Genomic DNA, 17035 nt, shown 5'->3' with positions numbered 1-17035 from the left:
CAGGAGAGCATGACATGCGGGGAGGAGGAAAGTATGTTACCCCCGCAGGAGAGCATGACATGTGGGGAGGAGGAAAGTATGTGACCCCCACAGGAGAGCGCAACATGTGGGGAGGAGGAAAGTATGTGACCCCAGCAGGAGAGCATGACATGTGGAGAGGAGGAAAGTATGTGACCCCCACAGGAGAGCACAACATGTGGGGAGGAGGAAAGTATGTGACCCCAGCAGGAGAGCATGACATGTGGGGAGGAGGAAAGTATGTGACCCCCACAGGAGAGCGCAACATGTGGGGAGGAGGAAAGTATGTGACCCCAGCAAGAGAGCATGACATGTGGAGAGGAGGAAAGTATGTGACCCCCACAGGAGAGCATGACATGTGGGGAGGAGGAAAGTATGTTACCCCCACAGGAGAGCACAACATGTGGGGAGGAGGAAAGTATGTGACCCCAGCAAGAGAGCATGACATGTGGAGAGGAGGAAAGTATGTGACCGCCACAGGAGAGCATGACATGTGGGGAGGAGGAAAGTATGTTACCCCCACAGGAGAGCATGACATGTGGGGAGGAGGAAAGTATGTGACCCCCACAGGAGAGCGCAACATGTGGGGAGGAGGAAAGTATGTGACCCCCACAGAAGAGCATGACATTTGGGGAGGAGGAAAGTATGTGACCCCCACAGGAGAGCACGACATGTGGGGAGGAGGAAAGTATGTGACCCCCACAAGAGAGCACAACATGTGGGGAGGAGGAAAGTATGTGACCCCCACAGGAGAGCACGACATGTAGAGAGGAGGAAAGTATGTGACCCCCACAGGAGAGCACGACATGTGGGGAGGAAGAAAGTATGTGACCCCAGCAGGAGAGCACGACATGTGGGGAGGAGGAAAGTATGTGACCACCACAGGAGAGCATGACATGTAGGGAGGAGGAAAGTATGTGACCCCCACAGGAGAGCACGACATGTGGAGAGGAGGAAAGTATGTGACCAACACAGGAGAGCACAACATGTGGGGAGGAGGAAAGTATGTGACCCCCACAGGAGAGCATGACATGTGGGGAGGAGGAAAGTATGAGACCACCACAGTAGAGCATGACATGTGGAGAGGAGGAAAGTATGTGACCAACACAGGAGAGCACAACATGTGGGGAGGAGGAAAGTATGTGACCCCCACAGGAGAGCATGACATGTGGAGAGGAGGAAAGTATGTGACCCCCACAGGAGAGCATGACATGTGGAGAGGAGGAAAGTATGTGACCAACACAGGAGAGCACATCATGTGGGGAGGAGGAAAGTATGTGACCCCCACAGGAGAGCATGACATGTGGGGAGGAGGAAAGTATGTGACCACCACAGGAGAGCATGACATGTAGGGAGGAGGAAAGTATGTGACCCCCACAGGAGAGCACAACATGTGGGGAGGAGGAAAGTATGTGACCCCCACAGGAGAGCACGACATGTGGAGAGGAGGAAAGTATGTGACCACCACAGGAGAGCATGACATGTGGGGAGGAGGAAAGAATGTGACCCCCACAGGAGAGCATGACATGTAGGGAGGAGGAAAGTATGTGACCCCCACAGGAGAGCATGACATGTGGGGAGGAGGAAAGTATGTGACCCCCACAGGAGAGCATGACATGTGGGGAGGAGGAAAGTATGTGACCCCCACAGGAGAGCACGACATGTGGGAAGGGGGAAAGTATGTGACTCCCACAGGAGAGCATGACATGTGGGGAGGAGGAAAGTATGTGACTCCCACAGGAGAGCATGACATGTGGGGAGGAGGAAAGTATGTGACCCCCACCGGAGAGCACGACATGTGGAGAGGAGGAAAGTATGTGACCCCCACAAGACAGCACGACATGTGGAGAGGAGGAAAGAATGTGACTCCCACAGGAGAGCATGACATGTGGGGAGGGGGAAAGTATGTGACTCCCACAGGAGAGCATGACATGTGGGGAGGAGGAAAGTATGTGACCCCCACAGGAGAGCATGACATGTGGGGAGGAGGAAAGTATGTGACCCCACAGGAGAGCACAACATGTGGGGAGGAGGAAAGTATGTGACCCCCACAGGAGAGCACAACATGTGGGGAGGAGGAAAGTATGTGACCCCCACACGAGAGCACAACATGTGGGGAGGAGGAAAGTATGTGACCCCCACAGGAGAGCACAACATGTGGGGAGGAGGAAAGTATGTGACCCCCACAGGAGAGCACGACATGTGGGGAGGAGGAAAGTATGTGACCCCCACAGGAGACCACGACATGTGGGGAGGAGGAAAGTATGTGACCCCCACAGGAGAGCACGACATGTGGGGAGGAGGAAAGTATGTGACCCCCACAGGAGACCACGACATGTGGGGAGAAGGAAAGAATGCGACCCCCACAGGAGAGCACGACATGTGGGGAGGAGGAAAGTATGTGACCCCCACAGGAGACCACGACATGTGGGGAGGAGGAAAGTATGTGACCCCCACAGGAGAGCACGACATGTGGAGAGGAGGAAAGTATGCGACCCCCACAGGAGAGCACAACATGTGGGGAGGAGGAAAGTATGTGACCCCCACAGGAGAGCACAACATGTGGGGAGGAGGAAAGTATGTGACCCCCACAGGAGAACACAACATGTGGGGAGGAGGAAAGTATGCGACCCCCACAGGAGAGCATGACATGTGGGGAGGAGGAAAGTATGTGACCCCCACAGGAGAGCATGACATGTGGGGAGGAGGAAAGTATGTGACCCCCACAGGAGAGCACGACATGTGGGGAGGAGGAAAGTATGTGACCCCCACAGGAGAGCACAACATGTGGAGAGGAGGAAAGCATGTGACCCCCACAGGAGAGAATGACATGTGGGGAGGAGGAAAGTATGTGACCCCCACAGGAGAGCACGACATGTGGGGAGGGGGAAAGTATGTGACTCCCACAGGAGAGCATGACATGTGGGGAGGAGGAAAGTATGTGACCCCCACAGGAGAGCACGACATGTGGGGAGGAGGAAAGAATGCGACCCCCACAGGAGAGCACGACATGTGGGGAGGAGGAAAGTATGTGACCCCCACAGGAGAGCACGACACGTGGGGAGGAGGAAAGTATGTGACCCCCACAGGAGAGCATGACATGTGGGGAGGAGGAAAGTATGTGACCCCCACAGGATAGCATGACATATGGGGAGGAGGAAAGTATGTGACCCCCACAGGAGAGCACGACATGTGGGGAGGAGGAAAGTATGTGACCCCAGCAGGAGAGCACGACATGTGGAGAGGAGGAAAGTATGTGACGCCCGCAGGAGAGCACGACATGTGGGGAGGAGGAAAGTATGTGACCTCTACAGGAGAGCACGACATGTGGAGAGGAGGAAAGTATGTGACGCCCGCAGGAGAGCACAACATGTGGAGAGGAGGAAAGTATGTGACCCCCACAGGATAGCATGACATATGGGGAGGAGGAAAGTATGTGACCCCCACAGGAGAGCACGACATGTGGGGAGGAGGAAAGTATGTGACCCCCACAGGAGAGCAAAACATGTGGAGAGGAGGAAAGTATGTGACGCCCGCAGGAGAGCACGACATGTGGAGAGGAGGAAATTATGTGACGCCCGCAGGAGAGCACGACATGTGGGGAGGAGGAAAGTATGTGACCCCCACAGGAGAGCACGACATGTGGAGAGGAGGAAAGTATGTGACGCCCGCAGGAGAGCACGACATGTGGAGAGGAGGAAATTATGTGACGCCCGCAGGAGAGCACGACATGTGGGGAGGAGGAAAGTATGTGACCCCCACAGGAGAGCACGACATGTGGGGAGGAAGAAAGTATGTGACCCCAGCAGGAGAGCACGACATGTGGAGAGGAGGAAAGTATGTGACCCCCACAGGAGAGCACGACATGTGGTCAAAAGTATGTGATCCCCACAGGAGAGCAGTACATGTGGAAAGGAGGAAAGTATGTGACCCCCGCAGGAGATCACGACATGTGGGGAGGAGGAAAGTATATGACCCCCGCAGGAGAGCACAACATGTGGGGAGAAGGAAAGTATGTGACCCCCACAGGAGAGCACGACATGTGGAGAGGAGGAAAGTATGTGACGGCTGCAGGAGAGCACGACATGTGGGGAGGAGGAAAGTATGTGACCCCCACAAGAGAGCACGATATGTGGAGAGGAGGAAAGTATGTGACGGCTGCAGGAGAGCACGACATGTGGGGAGGAGGAAAGTATGTGACCCCCACAGGAGAGCACAACGTGTGGGGAGGAGGAAAGTATGTGACCCCAGCAGGAGAGCACGACATGTGAGGAGGAGGAAAGTATGTGACCCCCACAGGAGAGCACAACGTGTGGGGAGGAGGAAAGTATGTGACCCCAGCAGGAGAGCACGACATGTGAGGAGGAGGAAAGTATGTGACCCCTACAGGAGAGCATGACATGTGGAGAGGAGGAAAGTATGTGACCCCCACAGGAGAGCACAACATGTGGGGAGGAGGAAAGTATGTCACCCCAGCAGGAGAGCACGACATGTGGGGAGGAGGAAAGTATGTGACCCCCACAGGAGAGCACAACATGTGGGGAGGAGGAAAGTATGTCACCCCAGCAGTAGAGCACGACATGTGGGGAGGAGGAAAGTATGTGACCTCCACAGGAAAGTACGACATGTGGGAAGGAGGAAAGTATGTGACCCCAGCAGGAGAGCATGACATGTGGGGAGGAGGAAAGTATGTGACCCCAGCAGGAGAGCACGACATGTGGGGAGAAGGAAAGTATGTGACCCCCACAGGAGAGCATGACATCTGGGGAGGAGGAAAGTATGTGACCCCCACAAGAGAGCACGATATGTGGAGAGGAGGAAAGTATGTGACGGCTGCAGGAGAGCATGATATGTGGAGAGGAGGAAAGTATGTGACCACCGCAGGAGAGTATGACATGTGGAGAGGAGGAAAGTATGTGACCCCCACAGGAGAGCACAACGTGTGGGGAGGAGGAAAGTATGTGACCCCAGCAGGAGAGCACGACATGTGAGGAGGAGGAAAGTATGTGACCCCTACAGGAGAGCATGACATGTGGAGAGGAGGAAAGTATGTGACCCCCACAGGAGAGCACAACATGTGGGGAGGAGGAAAGTATGTCACCCCAGCAGGAGAGCACGACATGTGGGGAGGAGGAAAGTATGTGACCCCCACAGGAGAGCACAACATGTGGGGAGGAGGAAAGTATGTCACCCCAGCAGGAGAGCACGACATGTGGGGAGGAGGAAAGTATGTGACCCCCACAGGAGAGTACGACATGTGGGAAGGAGGAAAGTATGTGACCCCAGCAGGAGAGCATGACATGTGGGGAGGAGGAAAGTATGTGACCCCAGCAGGAGAGCACGACATGTGGGGAGGAAGAAAGTATGTGACCCCCACAGGAGAGCACGACATGTGGAGAGGAGGAAAGTATGTGACGCCCGCAGGAGAGCACGACATGTGGAAAGGAGGAAAGTATGTGACGCCCGCAGGAGAGCATGACATTTGGGGAGGAAAGTATGTGACCCCCACAGGAGAGCACAACATGTGGGGAGGAGGAAAGCATGTGACCCCCACAGGAGAGCATGACATGTGGGGAGGAGGAAAGTATGTGACATCCACAGGAGTGCACAACATGTGGGGAGGAGGAAAGTATGTGACCCCCACAGGAGAGCACGACATGTGGGGAGGAGGAAAGTATGTGACCCCAGCAGGAGACCACGACATGTGGAGAGGAGGAAAGTATGTGACCCCCGCAGGAGAGAACGACATGTGGGGAGGAGGAAAGTATGTGACCCCCGCAGGAGAGAACGACATGTGGAGAGGAGGAAAGTATGTGACCCCAGCAGGAGACCACGATATGTGGAGAGGAGGAAAGTATTTGACACCCGCAGGAGAGAACTACATGTGGGGAGGAGGAAAGTATGTGACCCCCACAGGAGACCACGACATGTGGGGAGGAGGAAAGTATGTGACTCCCACAGGAGAGCATGACATGTGGAGAGTAGGAAAGTATGTGACCCCTGCAGGCAAGCACAACAAGTGGGGAGGAGGAAAGTATGTGACCCCCACAGGAGAGCACGACATGTGGGGAGGAGGAAAGTATGTGACCTCCACAGGAGAGCATGATATGTGGGGAGGAGGAAAGTATGTGACCCCTGCAGGCAAGCACAACATGTGGGGAGGAGGAAAGTATGTGACCCCAGCAGGAGAGCACGACATGTGGAGAGGAGGAAAGTATGTGACGCCCGCAGGAGAGCACGACATGTGGAGAGGAGGAAATTATGTGACGCCCGCAGGAGAGCACGACATGTGGGGAGGAAAGTATGTGACCCCCACAGGAGAGCATGGCATGTGAGGAGGAGGAAACTATGTGACCCCCAAAGTAGAGCACAACATGTGGAGAGGAGGAAAGTATGTGACCCCAGCAGGAGAGCACGACATGTGGAGAGGAGGAAAGTATGTGACCCCAGCAGGAAAGCACGACATGTGGAGAGGAGGAAAGTATGTGACCCCAGCAGGAGAGCACGACATGTGGAGAGGAGGAAAGTATGTGACCCCCACAGGAGAGCGCGACATATGGGGAGGAGGAAAGTATGTGACCCCCACAGGAGCGCACGACATGTGGGGAGGAGGAAAGTATGTGACCCCCACAGGAGAGCACGACATGTGGGGAGGAAGAAAGTATGTGACCCCAGCAGGAGAGCACGACATGTGGAGAGGAGGAAAGTATGTGACCCCCACAGGAGAGCACGACATGTGGTCAAAAGTATGTGATCCCCACAGGAGAGCAGTACATGTGGAAAGGAGGAAAGTATGTGACCCCCGCAGGAGATCACGACATGTGGGAAGGAGGAAAGTATATGTCCCCCGCAGGAGAGCACAACATGTGGGGAGGAGGAAATTATGTGACCCCCACAGGAGAGCATGACATCTGGGGAGGAGGAAAGTATGTGACCCCCACAGGAGAGCACAACATGTGGAGAGGAGGAAAGTATGTGACGGCTGCAGGAGAGCATGATATGTGGAGAGGAGGAAAGTATGTGACCCCAGCAGGAGAGCACGACATGTGGAGAGGAGGAAAGTATGTGACGGCTGCAGGAGAGCATGATATGTGGAGAGGAGGAAAGTATGTGACCCCAGCAGGAGAGCACGACATGTGAGGAGGAGGAAAGTATGTGACCCCCACAGGAGAGCACAACGTGTGGGGAGGAGGAAAGTATGTGACCCCAGCAGGAGAGCACGACATGTGAGGAGGAGGAAAGTATGTGACCCCTACAGGAGAGCATGACATGTGGAGAGGAGGAAAGTATGTGACCCCCACAGGAGAGCACAACATGTGGGGAGGAGGAAAGTATGTCACCCCAGCAGGAGAGCACGACATGTGGGGAGGAGGAAAGTATGTGACCCCCACAGGAGAGCACAACATGTGGGGAGGAGGAAAGTATGTCACCCCAGCAGGAGAGCACGACATGTGGGGAGGAGGAAAGTATGTGACCTCCACAGGAAAGTACGACATGTGGGAAGGAGGAAAGTATGTGACCCCAGCAGGAGAGCATGACATGTGGGGAGGAGGAAAGTATGTGACCCCAGCAGGAGAGCACGACATGTGGGGAGAAGGAAAGTATGTGACCCCCACAGGAGAGCATGACATCTGGGGAGGAGGAAAGTATGTGACCCCCACAAGAGAGCACGACATGTGGAGAGGAGGAAAGTATGTGACGGCTGCAGGAGAGCAAGACATGTGGGGAGGAGGAAAGTATGTGACCCCCACAAGAGAGCACGACATGTGGAGAGGAGGAAAGTATGTGACCACCGCAGGAGAGTATGACATGTGGAGAGGAGGAAAGTATGTGACCCCCACAGGAGAGCACAACGTGTGGGGAGGAGGAAAGTATGTGACCCCAGCAGGAGAGCACGACATGTGAGGAGGAGGAAAGTATGTGACCCCTACAGGAGAGCATGACATGTGGAGAGGAGGAAAGTATGTGACCCCCACAGGAGAGCACAACATGTGGGGAGGAGGAAAGTATGTCACCCCAGCAGGAGAGCACGACATGTGGGGAGGAGGAAAGTATGTGACCCCCACAGGAGAGCACAACATGTGGGGAGGAGGAAAGTATGTCACCCCAGCAGGAGAGTACGACATGTGGGGAGGAGGAAAGTATGTGACCCCCACAGGAGAGTACGACATGTGGGAAGGAGGAAAGTATGTGACCCCAGCAGGAGAGCATGACATGTGGGGAGGAGGAAAGTATGTGACCCCAGCAGGAGAGCACGACATGTGGGGAGGAAGAAAGTATGTGACCCCCACAGGAGAGCACGACATGTGGAGAGGAGGAAAGTATGTGACGCCCGCAGGAGAGCACGACATGTGGAAAGGAGGAAAGTATGTGACGCCCGCAGGAGAGCATGACATTTGGGGAGGAAAGTATGTGACCCCCACAGGAGAGCACAACATGTGGGGAGGAGGAAAGTATGTGACCCCCACAGGAGAGCACAACATGTGGGGAGGAGGAAAGTATGTGACCCCCACAGGAGAGCACAACATGTGGGGAGGAGGAAAGTATGTGACCCCCACAGGAGAGCATGACATGTGGGGAGGAGGAAAGTATGTGACATCCACAGGAGTGCACAACATGTGGGGAGGAGGAAAGTATGTGACCCCCACAGGAGAGCACGACATGTGGGGAGGAGGAAAGTATGTGACCCCAGCAGGAGACCACGACATGTGGAGAGGAGGAAAGTATGTGACCCCCGCAGGAGAGAACGACATGTGGGGAGGAGGAAAGTATGTGACCCCCGCAGGAGAGAATGACATGTGGAGAGGAGGAAAGTATGTGACCCCCACAGGAGAGCACGACATGTGGGGAGGAGGAAAGTATGTGACTCCCACAGGAGAGAACTACATGTGGGGAGGAGGAAAGTATGTGACCCCCACAGGAGACCACGACATGTGGGGAGGAGGAAAGTATGTGACTCCCACAGGAGAGCACAACAAGTGGGGAGGAGGAAAGTATGTGACCCCCACAGGAGAGCACGACATGTGGGGAGGAGGAAAGTATGTGACCCCTGCAGGCAAGCACAACATGTGGGGAGGAGGAAAGTATGTGACCCCCACAGGAGAGCACGACATGTGGGGAGGAGGAAAGTATGTGACCCCCACAGGAGAGCATGACATGTGGAGAGGAGAAAGTATGTGACCCCCACAGGAGAGCATGACATGTGGGGAGGAGGAAAGTATGTGACCCCCACAGGAGAGCACGACATGTGGGGAGGAGGAAAGTATGTGACCCCCACAGGAGAGCATGACATGTGGGGAGGAGGAAAGTATGTGACCCCCACAGGAGAGCGCAACATGTGGGGAGGAGGAAAGTATGTGACCCCCACAGGAGAGCATGACATGTGGGGAGGAGGAAAGTATGTGACCCCCACAGGAGAGCATGACATGTGGGGAGGAGGAAAGTATGTGACCCCCACAGGAGAGCGCAACATGTGGGGAGGAGGAAAGTATGTGACCCCCACAGGAGAGCATGACATGTGGGGAGGAGGAAAGTATGTGACCCCCACAGGAGAGCACGACATGTGGAGAGGAGGAAAGTATGTGACCCCCACAGGAGAGCATGACATGTGGGGAGGAGGAAAGTATGTGACCCCCACAGGAGAGCATGACATGTGGGGAGGAGGAAAGTATGTGACCCCCACAGGAGAGCGCAACATGTGGGGAGGAGGAAAGTATGTGACCCCCACAGGAGAGCATGACATGTGGGGAGGAGGAAAGTATGTGACCCCCACAGGAGAGCGCAACATGTGGGGAGGAGGAAAGTATGTGACCCCCACAGGAGAGCACAACATGTGGAGAGGAGGAAAGTATGTGACCCCAGCAGGAGAGCACTACATGTGGAGAGGAGGAAAGTATGTGACCCCCACAGGAGAGCATGACATGTGGGGAGGAGGAAAGTATGTGACCCCCACAGGAGAGCACGACATGTGGAGAGGAGGAAAGTATGTGACCCCCACAGGAGAGCACAACATGTGGAGAGGAGGAAAGTATGTGATCCCAGAAGAAGAGCATGACATGTGGAGAGGAGGAAAGTATGTGATCCCAGAAGAAGAGCATGTGGGGAGACCTCCCTGTATAGTCTCAGATGGCCGCTATTCCCGCGGACCCCGTGTAGACGGTGGGTACCTGCTGTAGGCGTACAGGTGGCTCTGGCCCACGATCTGGTTGGACAGCAGGTAGGTGTTGTGGGAGGAGGAGATGTAGTAGTTGGTCAGCGGTTGGGTCATGTCCTGATAGACATGGCGGTGCTCCTTCCGCAGGATGTGGACGTCCTCTGAGGTCATCAATCTGCTGAAGCCTTCTATGGTCAGATAGCGCTCCCTGCGGGCTGAAAGAGGCCAGGGTCATCCACAGGAAGAGGCCGAGGCCGGAGGCCGCAGGGACCCCAAGACCGGAGGCTCTGCAGCCACTATACTGCTGGTACATGGTGCCCTATCCTCCAGTCACCCCCAGAGCTGCAGCCACTATACTGCTGGTACATGGTGCCCTATCCTCCAGTCACCTCCAGAGCTGCAGCCACTATACTGCTGGTACATGGTGCCCTATCCTCCAGTCACCTCCAGAGCTGCAGCCACTATACTGCTGGTACATGGTGCCCTATCCTCCAGTCACCTCCAGAGCTGCAGCCACTATACTGCTGGTACATGGTGCCCTATCCTCCAGTCACCCCCAGAGCTGCAGCCACTATACTGCTGGTACATGGTGCCCTATCCTCCAGTCACCTCCAGAGCTGCAGCCACTATACTGCTGGTACATGGTGCCCTATCCTCCAGTCACCTCCAGAGCTGCAGCCACTATACTGCTGGTACATGGTGCCCTATCCTCCAGTCACCTCCAGAGCTGCAGCCACTATACTGCTGGTACATGGTGCCCTATCCTCCAGTCACCCCCAGAGCTGCACTCACTATACTGCTGGTACATGGTGCCCTATCCTCCAGTCACCCCCAGAGCTGCAGCCACTATACTGCTGGTACATGGTGCCCTATCCTCCAGTCACCCCCAGAGCTGCAGCCACTATACTGCTGGTACATCGTGTCTTATCCTCCAGTCACCTCCAGAGCTGCAGCCACTATACTGCTGGTACATGGTGCCCTATCCTCCAGTCACCTCCAGAGCTGCAGCCACTATACTGCTGGTACATGGTGCCCTATCCTCCAGTCACCCCCAGAGCTGCTGTCACTATTCTGCTGTTACATCGTGTCTTATCCTCCAGTCACCTCCAGAGCTGCAGCCACTATACTGCTGGTACATCGTGTCTTATCCTCCAGTCACCCCCAGAGCTGCACTCACTATACTGCTGGTACATGGTGCCCTATCCTCCAGTCACCCCCAGAGCTGCAGCCACTATACTGCTGGTATATGGTGCCCTATCCTCCAGTCACCTCCAGAGCTGCAGCCACTATACTGCTGGTACATGGTGCCCTATCCTCCAGTCACCTCCAGAGCTGCAGCCACTATACTGTTGGTACATGGTGCCCTATCCTCCAGTCACCTCCAGAGCTGCAGCCACTATACTGCTGGTACATCGTGTCTTATCCTCCAGTCACCTCCAGAGCTGCAGCCACTATACTGCTGGTACATGGTGCCCTATCCTCCAGTCACCTCCAGAGCTGCAGCCACTATACTGCTGGTACATGGTGCCCTATCCTCCAGTCACCTCCAGAGCTGCAGCCACTATACTGCTGGTACATGGTGCCCTATCCTCCAGTCACCTCCAGAGCTGCAGCCACTATACTGCTGGTACATCGTGTCTTATCCTCCAGTCACCTCCAGAGCTGCAGCCACTATACTGCTGGTACATGGTGCCCTATCCTCCAGTCACTTCCAGAGCTGCAGCCACTATACTGCTGGTACATGGTGCCCTATCCTCCAGTCACCCCCAGAGCTGCAACCACTATACTGCTGGTACATGGTGCCCTATCCTCCAGTCACCTCCAGAGCTGCAGCCACTATACTGCTGGTACATGGTGCCCTATCCTCCAGTCACCTCCAGAGCTGCAGCCACTATACTGCTGGTACATGGTGCCCTATCCTCCAGTCACCCCCAGAGCTGCAACCACTATACTGCTGGTACATGGTGCCCTATCCTCCAGTCACCTCCAGAGCTGCAGCCTCTATACTGCTGGTACATGGTGCCCTATCCTCCAGTCACCTCCAGAGCTGCAGCCACTATACTGCTGGTACATCGTGTCTTATCCTCCAGTCACCTCCAGAGCTGCAGCCACTATACTGCTGGTACATGGTGCCCTATCCTCCAGTCACCTCCAGAGCTGCAGCCACTATACTGCTGGTACATGGTGCCCTATCATCCAGTCACCTCCAGAGCTGCAGCCACTATACTGCTGGTACATGGTGCCCTATCCTCCAGTCACCTCCAGAGCTGCAACCACAATACTGCTGGTACATGGTGCCCTATCCTCCAGTCACCTCCAGAGCTGCAGCCACTATACTGCTGGTACATGGTGCCCTATCCTCCAGTCACCTCCAGAGCTGCAGCCACTATACTGCTGGTACATGGTGCCCTATCCTCCAGTCACCTCCAGAGCTGCAGCCACTATACTGCTGGTACATGGTGCCCTATCCTCCAGTCACCTCCAGAGCTGCATGCACTATACTGCTGGTACATGGTGCCCTATCCTCCAGTCACCTCCAGAGCTGCAGCCACTATACTGCTGGTACATGGTGCCCTATCCTCCAGTCACCCCCAGAGCTGCAGCCACTATACTGCTGGTACATGGTGCCCTATCCTCCAGTCACCTCCAGAGCTGCAGCCACTATACTGCTGGTACATGGTGCCCTATCCTCCAGTCACCTCCAGAGCTGCAGCCACTATACTGCTGGTACATGGTGCCATATCCTCCAGTCACCTCCAGAGCTGCAGCCACTATACTGCTGGTACATGGTGCCCTATCCTCCATTCACCCCCAGAGCTGCACTCACTATACTGCTGGTACATGGTGCCCTATCCTCCAGTCACCCCCAGAGCTGCAGCCACTATACTGCTGGTACATGGTGCCCTATCCTCCAGTCACCCCCAGAGCTGCAGCCACTATACTGCTGGTACATCGTGTCTTATCCTCCAGTCACCTCCAGAGCTGCAGCCACTATACTGCTGGTACATGGTGCCCTATCCTCCAGTCACCTCCAGAGCTGCAGCCACTATACTGCTGGTACATGGTGCACTATCCTCCAGTCACCCCCAGAGCTGCTGTCACTATTCTGCTGTTACATCGTGTCTTATCCTCCAGTCACCTCCAGAGCTGCAGCCACTATACTGCTGGTACATGGTGCCCTATCCTCCAGTCACCCCCAGAGCTGCACTCACTATACTGCTGGTACATGGTGCCCTATCCTCCAGTCACCCCCAGAGCTGCAGCCACTATACTGCTGGTATATGGTGCCCTATCCTCCAGTCACCTCCAGAGCTGCAGCCACTATACTGCTGGTACATGGTGCCCTATCCTCCAGTCACCTCCAGAGCTGCAGCCACTATACTGCTGGTACATGGTGCCCTATCCTCCAGTCACCTCCAGAGCTGCAGCCACTATACTGCTGGTACATCGTGTCTTATCCTCCAGTCACCTCCAGAGCTGCAGCCACTATACTGCTGGTACATGGTGCCCTATCCTCCAGTCACCTCCAGAGCTGCAGCCACTATACTGCTGGTACATGGTGCCCTATCCTCCATTCACCTCCAGAGCTGCAGCCACTATACTGCTGGTACATCGTGTCTTATCCTCCAGTCACCTCCAGAGCTGCAGCCACTATACTGCTGGTACATGGTGCCCTATCCTCCATTCACCTCCAGAGCTGCAGCCACTATACTGCTGGTACATGGTGCCCTATCCTCCAGTCACCTCCAGAGCTGCACTCACTGTTCTGCTGTTACATCATGTCTTATCCTCCAGTCACCTCCAGAGCTGCAGCCACTATACTGCTGGTACATGGTGCCCTATCATCCAGTCACCTCCAGAGCTGCAGCCACTATACTGCTGGTACATGGTGCCCTATCCTCCAGTCACCCCCAGAGCTGCAACCACTATACTGCTGGTACATGGTGCCCTATCCTCCAGTCACCTCCAGAGCTGCAGCCTCTATACTGCTGGTACATGGTGCCCTATCCTCCAGTCACCTCCAGAGCTGCAGCCACTATACTGCTGGTACATCGTGTCTTATCCTCCAGTCACCTCCAGAGCTGCAGCCACTATACTGCTGGTACATGGTGCCCTATCCTCCAGTCACCTTCAGAGCTGCAGCCACTATACTGCTGGTACATGGTGCCCTATCATCCAGTCACCTCCAGAGCTGCAGCCACTATACTGCTGGTACATGGTGCCCTATCCTCCAGTCACCCCCAGAGCTGCAACCACAATACTGCTGGTACATGGTGCCCTATCCTCCAGTCACCTCCAGAGCTGCAGCCACTATACTGCTGGTACATGGTGCCCTATCCTCCAGTCACCTCCAGAGCTGCAGCCACTATACTGCTGGTACATGGTGCCATATCCTCCAGTCACCCCCAGAGCTGCAGCCACTATACTGCTGGTACATGGTGCCCTATCCTCCAGTCACCTCCAGAGCTGCAGCCACTATACTGCTGGTACATGGTGCCCTATCCTCCAGTCACCTCCAGAGCTGCAACCACTATACTGCTGGTACATGGTGCCCTATCCTCCAGTCACCTCCAGAGCTGCAACCACTATACTGCTGGTACATGGTGTCTTATCCTCCAGTCACCTCCAGAGCTGCAGCCACTATACTGCTGGTACATGGTGCCCTATCATCCAGTCACCCCCAGAGCTGCAGCCACTATACTGCTGGTACATGGTGTCCTATCCTCCAGTCACCTCCAGAGCTGCAACCACTATACTGCTGGTACATGGTGTCCTATCCTCCAGTCACCTCCAGAGCTGCAACCACTATTCTGCTGGTACATGGTGTCCTATCCTCCAGTCACCTCCAGAGCTGCAACCACTATACTGCTGGTACATGGTGCCCTATCCTCCAGTCACCTCCAGAGCTGCAACCACTATACTGCTGGTACATGGTGTCTTATCCTCCAGTCACCTCCAGGGCTGCAGCCACTATACTGCTGGTACATGGTGCCCTATCATCCAGTCACCCCCAGAGCTGCAGCCACTATACTGCTGGTACATGGTGCCCTATCCTCCAGTCACCTCCAGAGCTGCAGCCACTATACTGCTGGTACATGGTGCCCTATCTTCCAGTCACCCCCAGAGCTGCAGCCACTATACTGCTGGTACATGGTGCCCTATCCTCCAGTCACCCCCAGAGCTGCAGCCACTATACTGCTGGTACATGGTGCCCTATCCTCCAGTCACCTCCAGAGCTGCAGCCACTATACTGCTGGTACATGGTGCCCTATCCTCCAGTCACCCCCAGAGCTGCAGCCACTATACTGCTGGTACATGGTGTCCTATCCTCCAGTCACCCCCAGAGCTGCAGCCACTATACTGCTGGTACATGGTGCCCTATCCTCCAGTCACCCCCAGAGCTGCAGCCACTATACTGCTGGTACATGGTGCCCTATCCTCCAGTCACCTCCAGAGCTGCAGCCACTATACTGCTGGTACATGGTGCCCTATCCTCCAGTCACCTCCAGAGCTGCAGCCACTATACTGCTGGTACATCGTGTCTTATCCTCCAGTCACCTCCAGAGCTGCAGTCACTATACTGCTGGTACATGGTGCCCTATCCTCCAGTCACCTCCAGAGCTGCAGCCACTATACTGCTGGTACATGGTGCCCTATCCTCCAGTCACCCCCAGAGCTGCACTCATTATACTGCTGGTACATGGTGCCCTATCCTCCAGTCACCCCCAGAGCTGCAGCCACTATACTGCTGGTACATGGTGCCCTATCCTCCAGTCACCTCCAGAGCTGCAGCCACTATACTGGTACATGGTGCCCTATCCTCCAGTCACCTCCAGAGCTGCAGCCACTATACTGCTGGTACATGGTGACCTATCCTCCAGTCACCTCCAGAGCTGCAGCCACTGTACTGCTGGTACATCGTGTCTTTTCCTCCAGTCACCTCCAGAGCTGCAGCCACTATACTGCTTGTACATGGTGCCCTATCCTCCAGTCACCTCCAGAGCTGCAGCCACTATACTGCTGGTACATGGTGCCCTATCCTCCAGTCACCTCCAGAGCTGCAGCCACTATACTGCTGGTACATGGTGCCCTATCCTCCAGTCACCTCCAGAGCTGCAGCCACTATACTGCTGGTACATGGTGCCCTATCCTCCAGTCACCTCCAGAGCTGCAGCCACTATACTGCTGGTACATCGTGTCTTATCCTCCAGTCACCTCCAGAGCTGCAGCCACTATACTGCTGGTACATGGTGCCCTATCCTCCAGTCACCTCCAGAGCTGCAGCCACTATACTGCTGGTACATGGTGCCCTATCCTCCAGTCACCTCCAGAGCTGCAGAAACTATACTGCTGGTACATGGTGCCCTATCCTCCAGTCACCTCCAGAGCTGCAGCCACTATACTGCTGGTACATGGTGATCTATCCTCCAGTCATCTCCAGAGCTGCAGCCACTATACTGCTGGTACATCGTGTCTTATCCTCCAGTCACCTCCAGAGCTGCAGCCACTATACTGCTGGTACATGGTGCCCTATCCTCCAGTCACCTCCAGAGCTGCAGCCACTATACTGCTGGTACATGGTGCTCTATCCTCCAGTCACCTCCAGAGCTGCAGCCACTATACTGCTGGTACATGGTGCCCTATCCTCCAGTCACCTCCAGAGCTGCAGCCACTATACTGCTGGTACATGGTGCCCTATCCTCCAGTTACCTCCAGAGCTGCAGCCACTATACTGCTGGTACATGGTGCCCTATCCTCCAGTCACCTCCAGAGCTGCAGCCACTATACTGCTGGTACATCATGTCTTATCCTCCAGTCACCTCCAGAGCTGCAGCCACTATACTGCTGGTACATGGTGCCCTA

At 55.3% G+C, this 17035-nt stretch overlaps 1 protein-coding gene across 3 annotated transcripts in view; it reads right to left on the bottom strand.

Moving 5' to 3' along the window:
* PLCZ1 (phospholipase C zeta 1) overlaps positions 1–17035 on the bottom strand; it is a 162195-nt gene that overhangs the window by 132902 nt on the left and 12258 nt on the right. For all 3 annotated transcript variants that reach the window (XM_073650570.1, XM_073650572.1, XM_073650571.1), the window contains exon 2: positions 10185–10386. In XM_073650570.1, coding sequence (XP_073506671.1) covers positions 10185–10386 — 202 coding nt within the window. The remainder of the gene's footprint in view (positions 1–10184; positions 10387–17035) is intronic.

This window comes from Phyllobates terribilis, unplaced genomic scaffold (assembly GCF_046119375.1).
Source record: "Phyllobates terribilis strain yellow unplaced genomic scaffold, ASM4611937v1 Scaffold_10__3_contigs__length_209671492, whole genome shotgun sequence".
NCBI classification, from domain to species: domain Eukaryota; kingdom Metazoa; phylum Chordata; class Amphibia; order Anura; family Dendrobatidae; genus Phyllobates; species Phyllobates terribilis.
The sequence above is the reverse complement of the archived record's forward strand: the minus strand, read 5'-3'. Positions and strand labels throughout refer to the sequence as shown.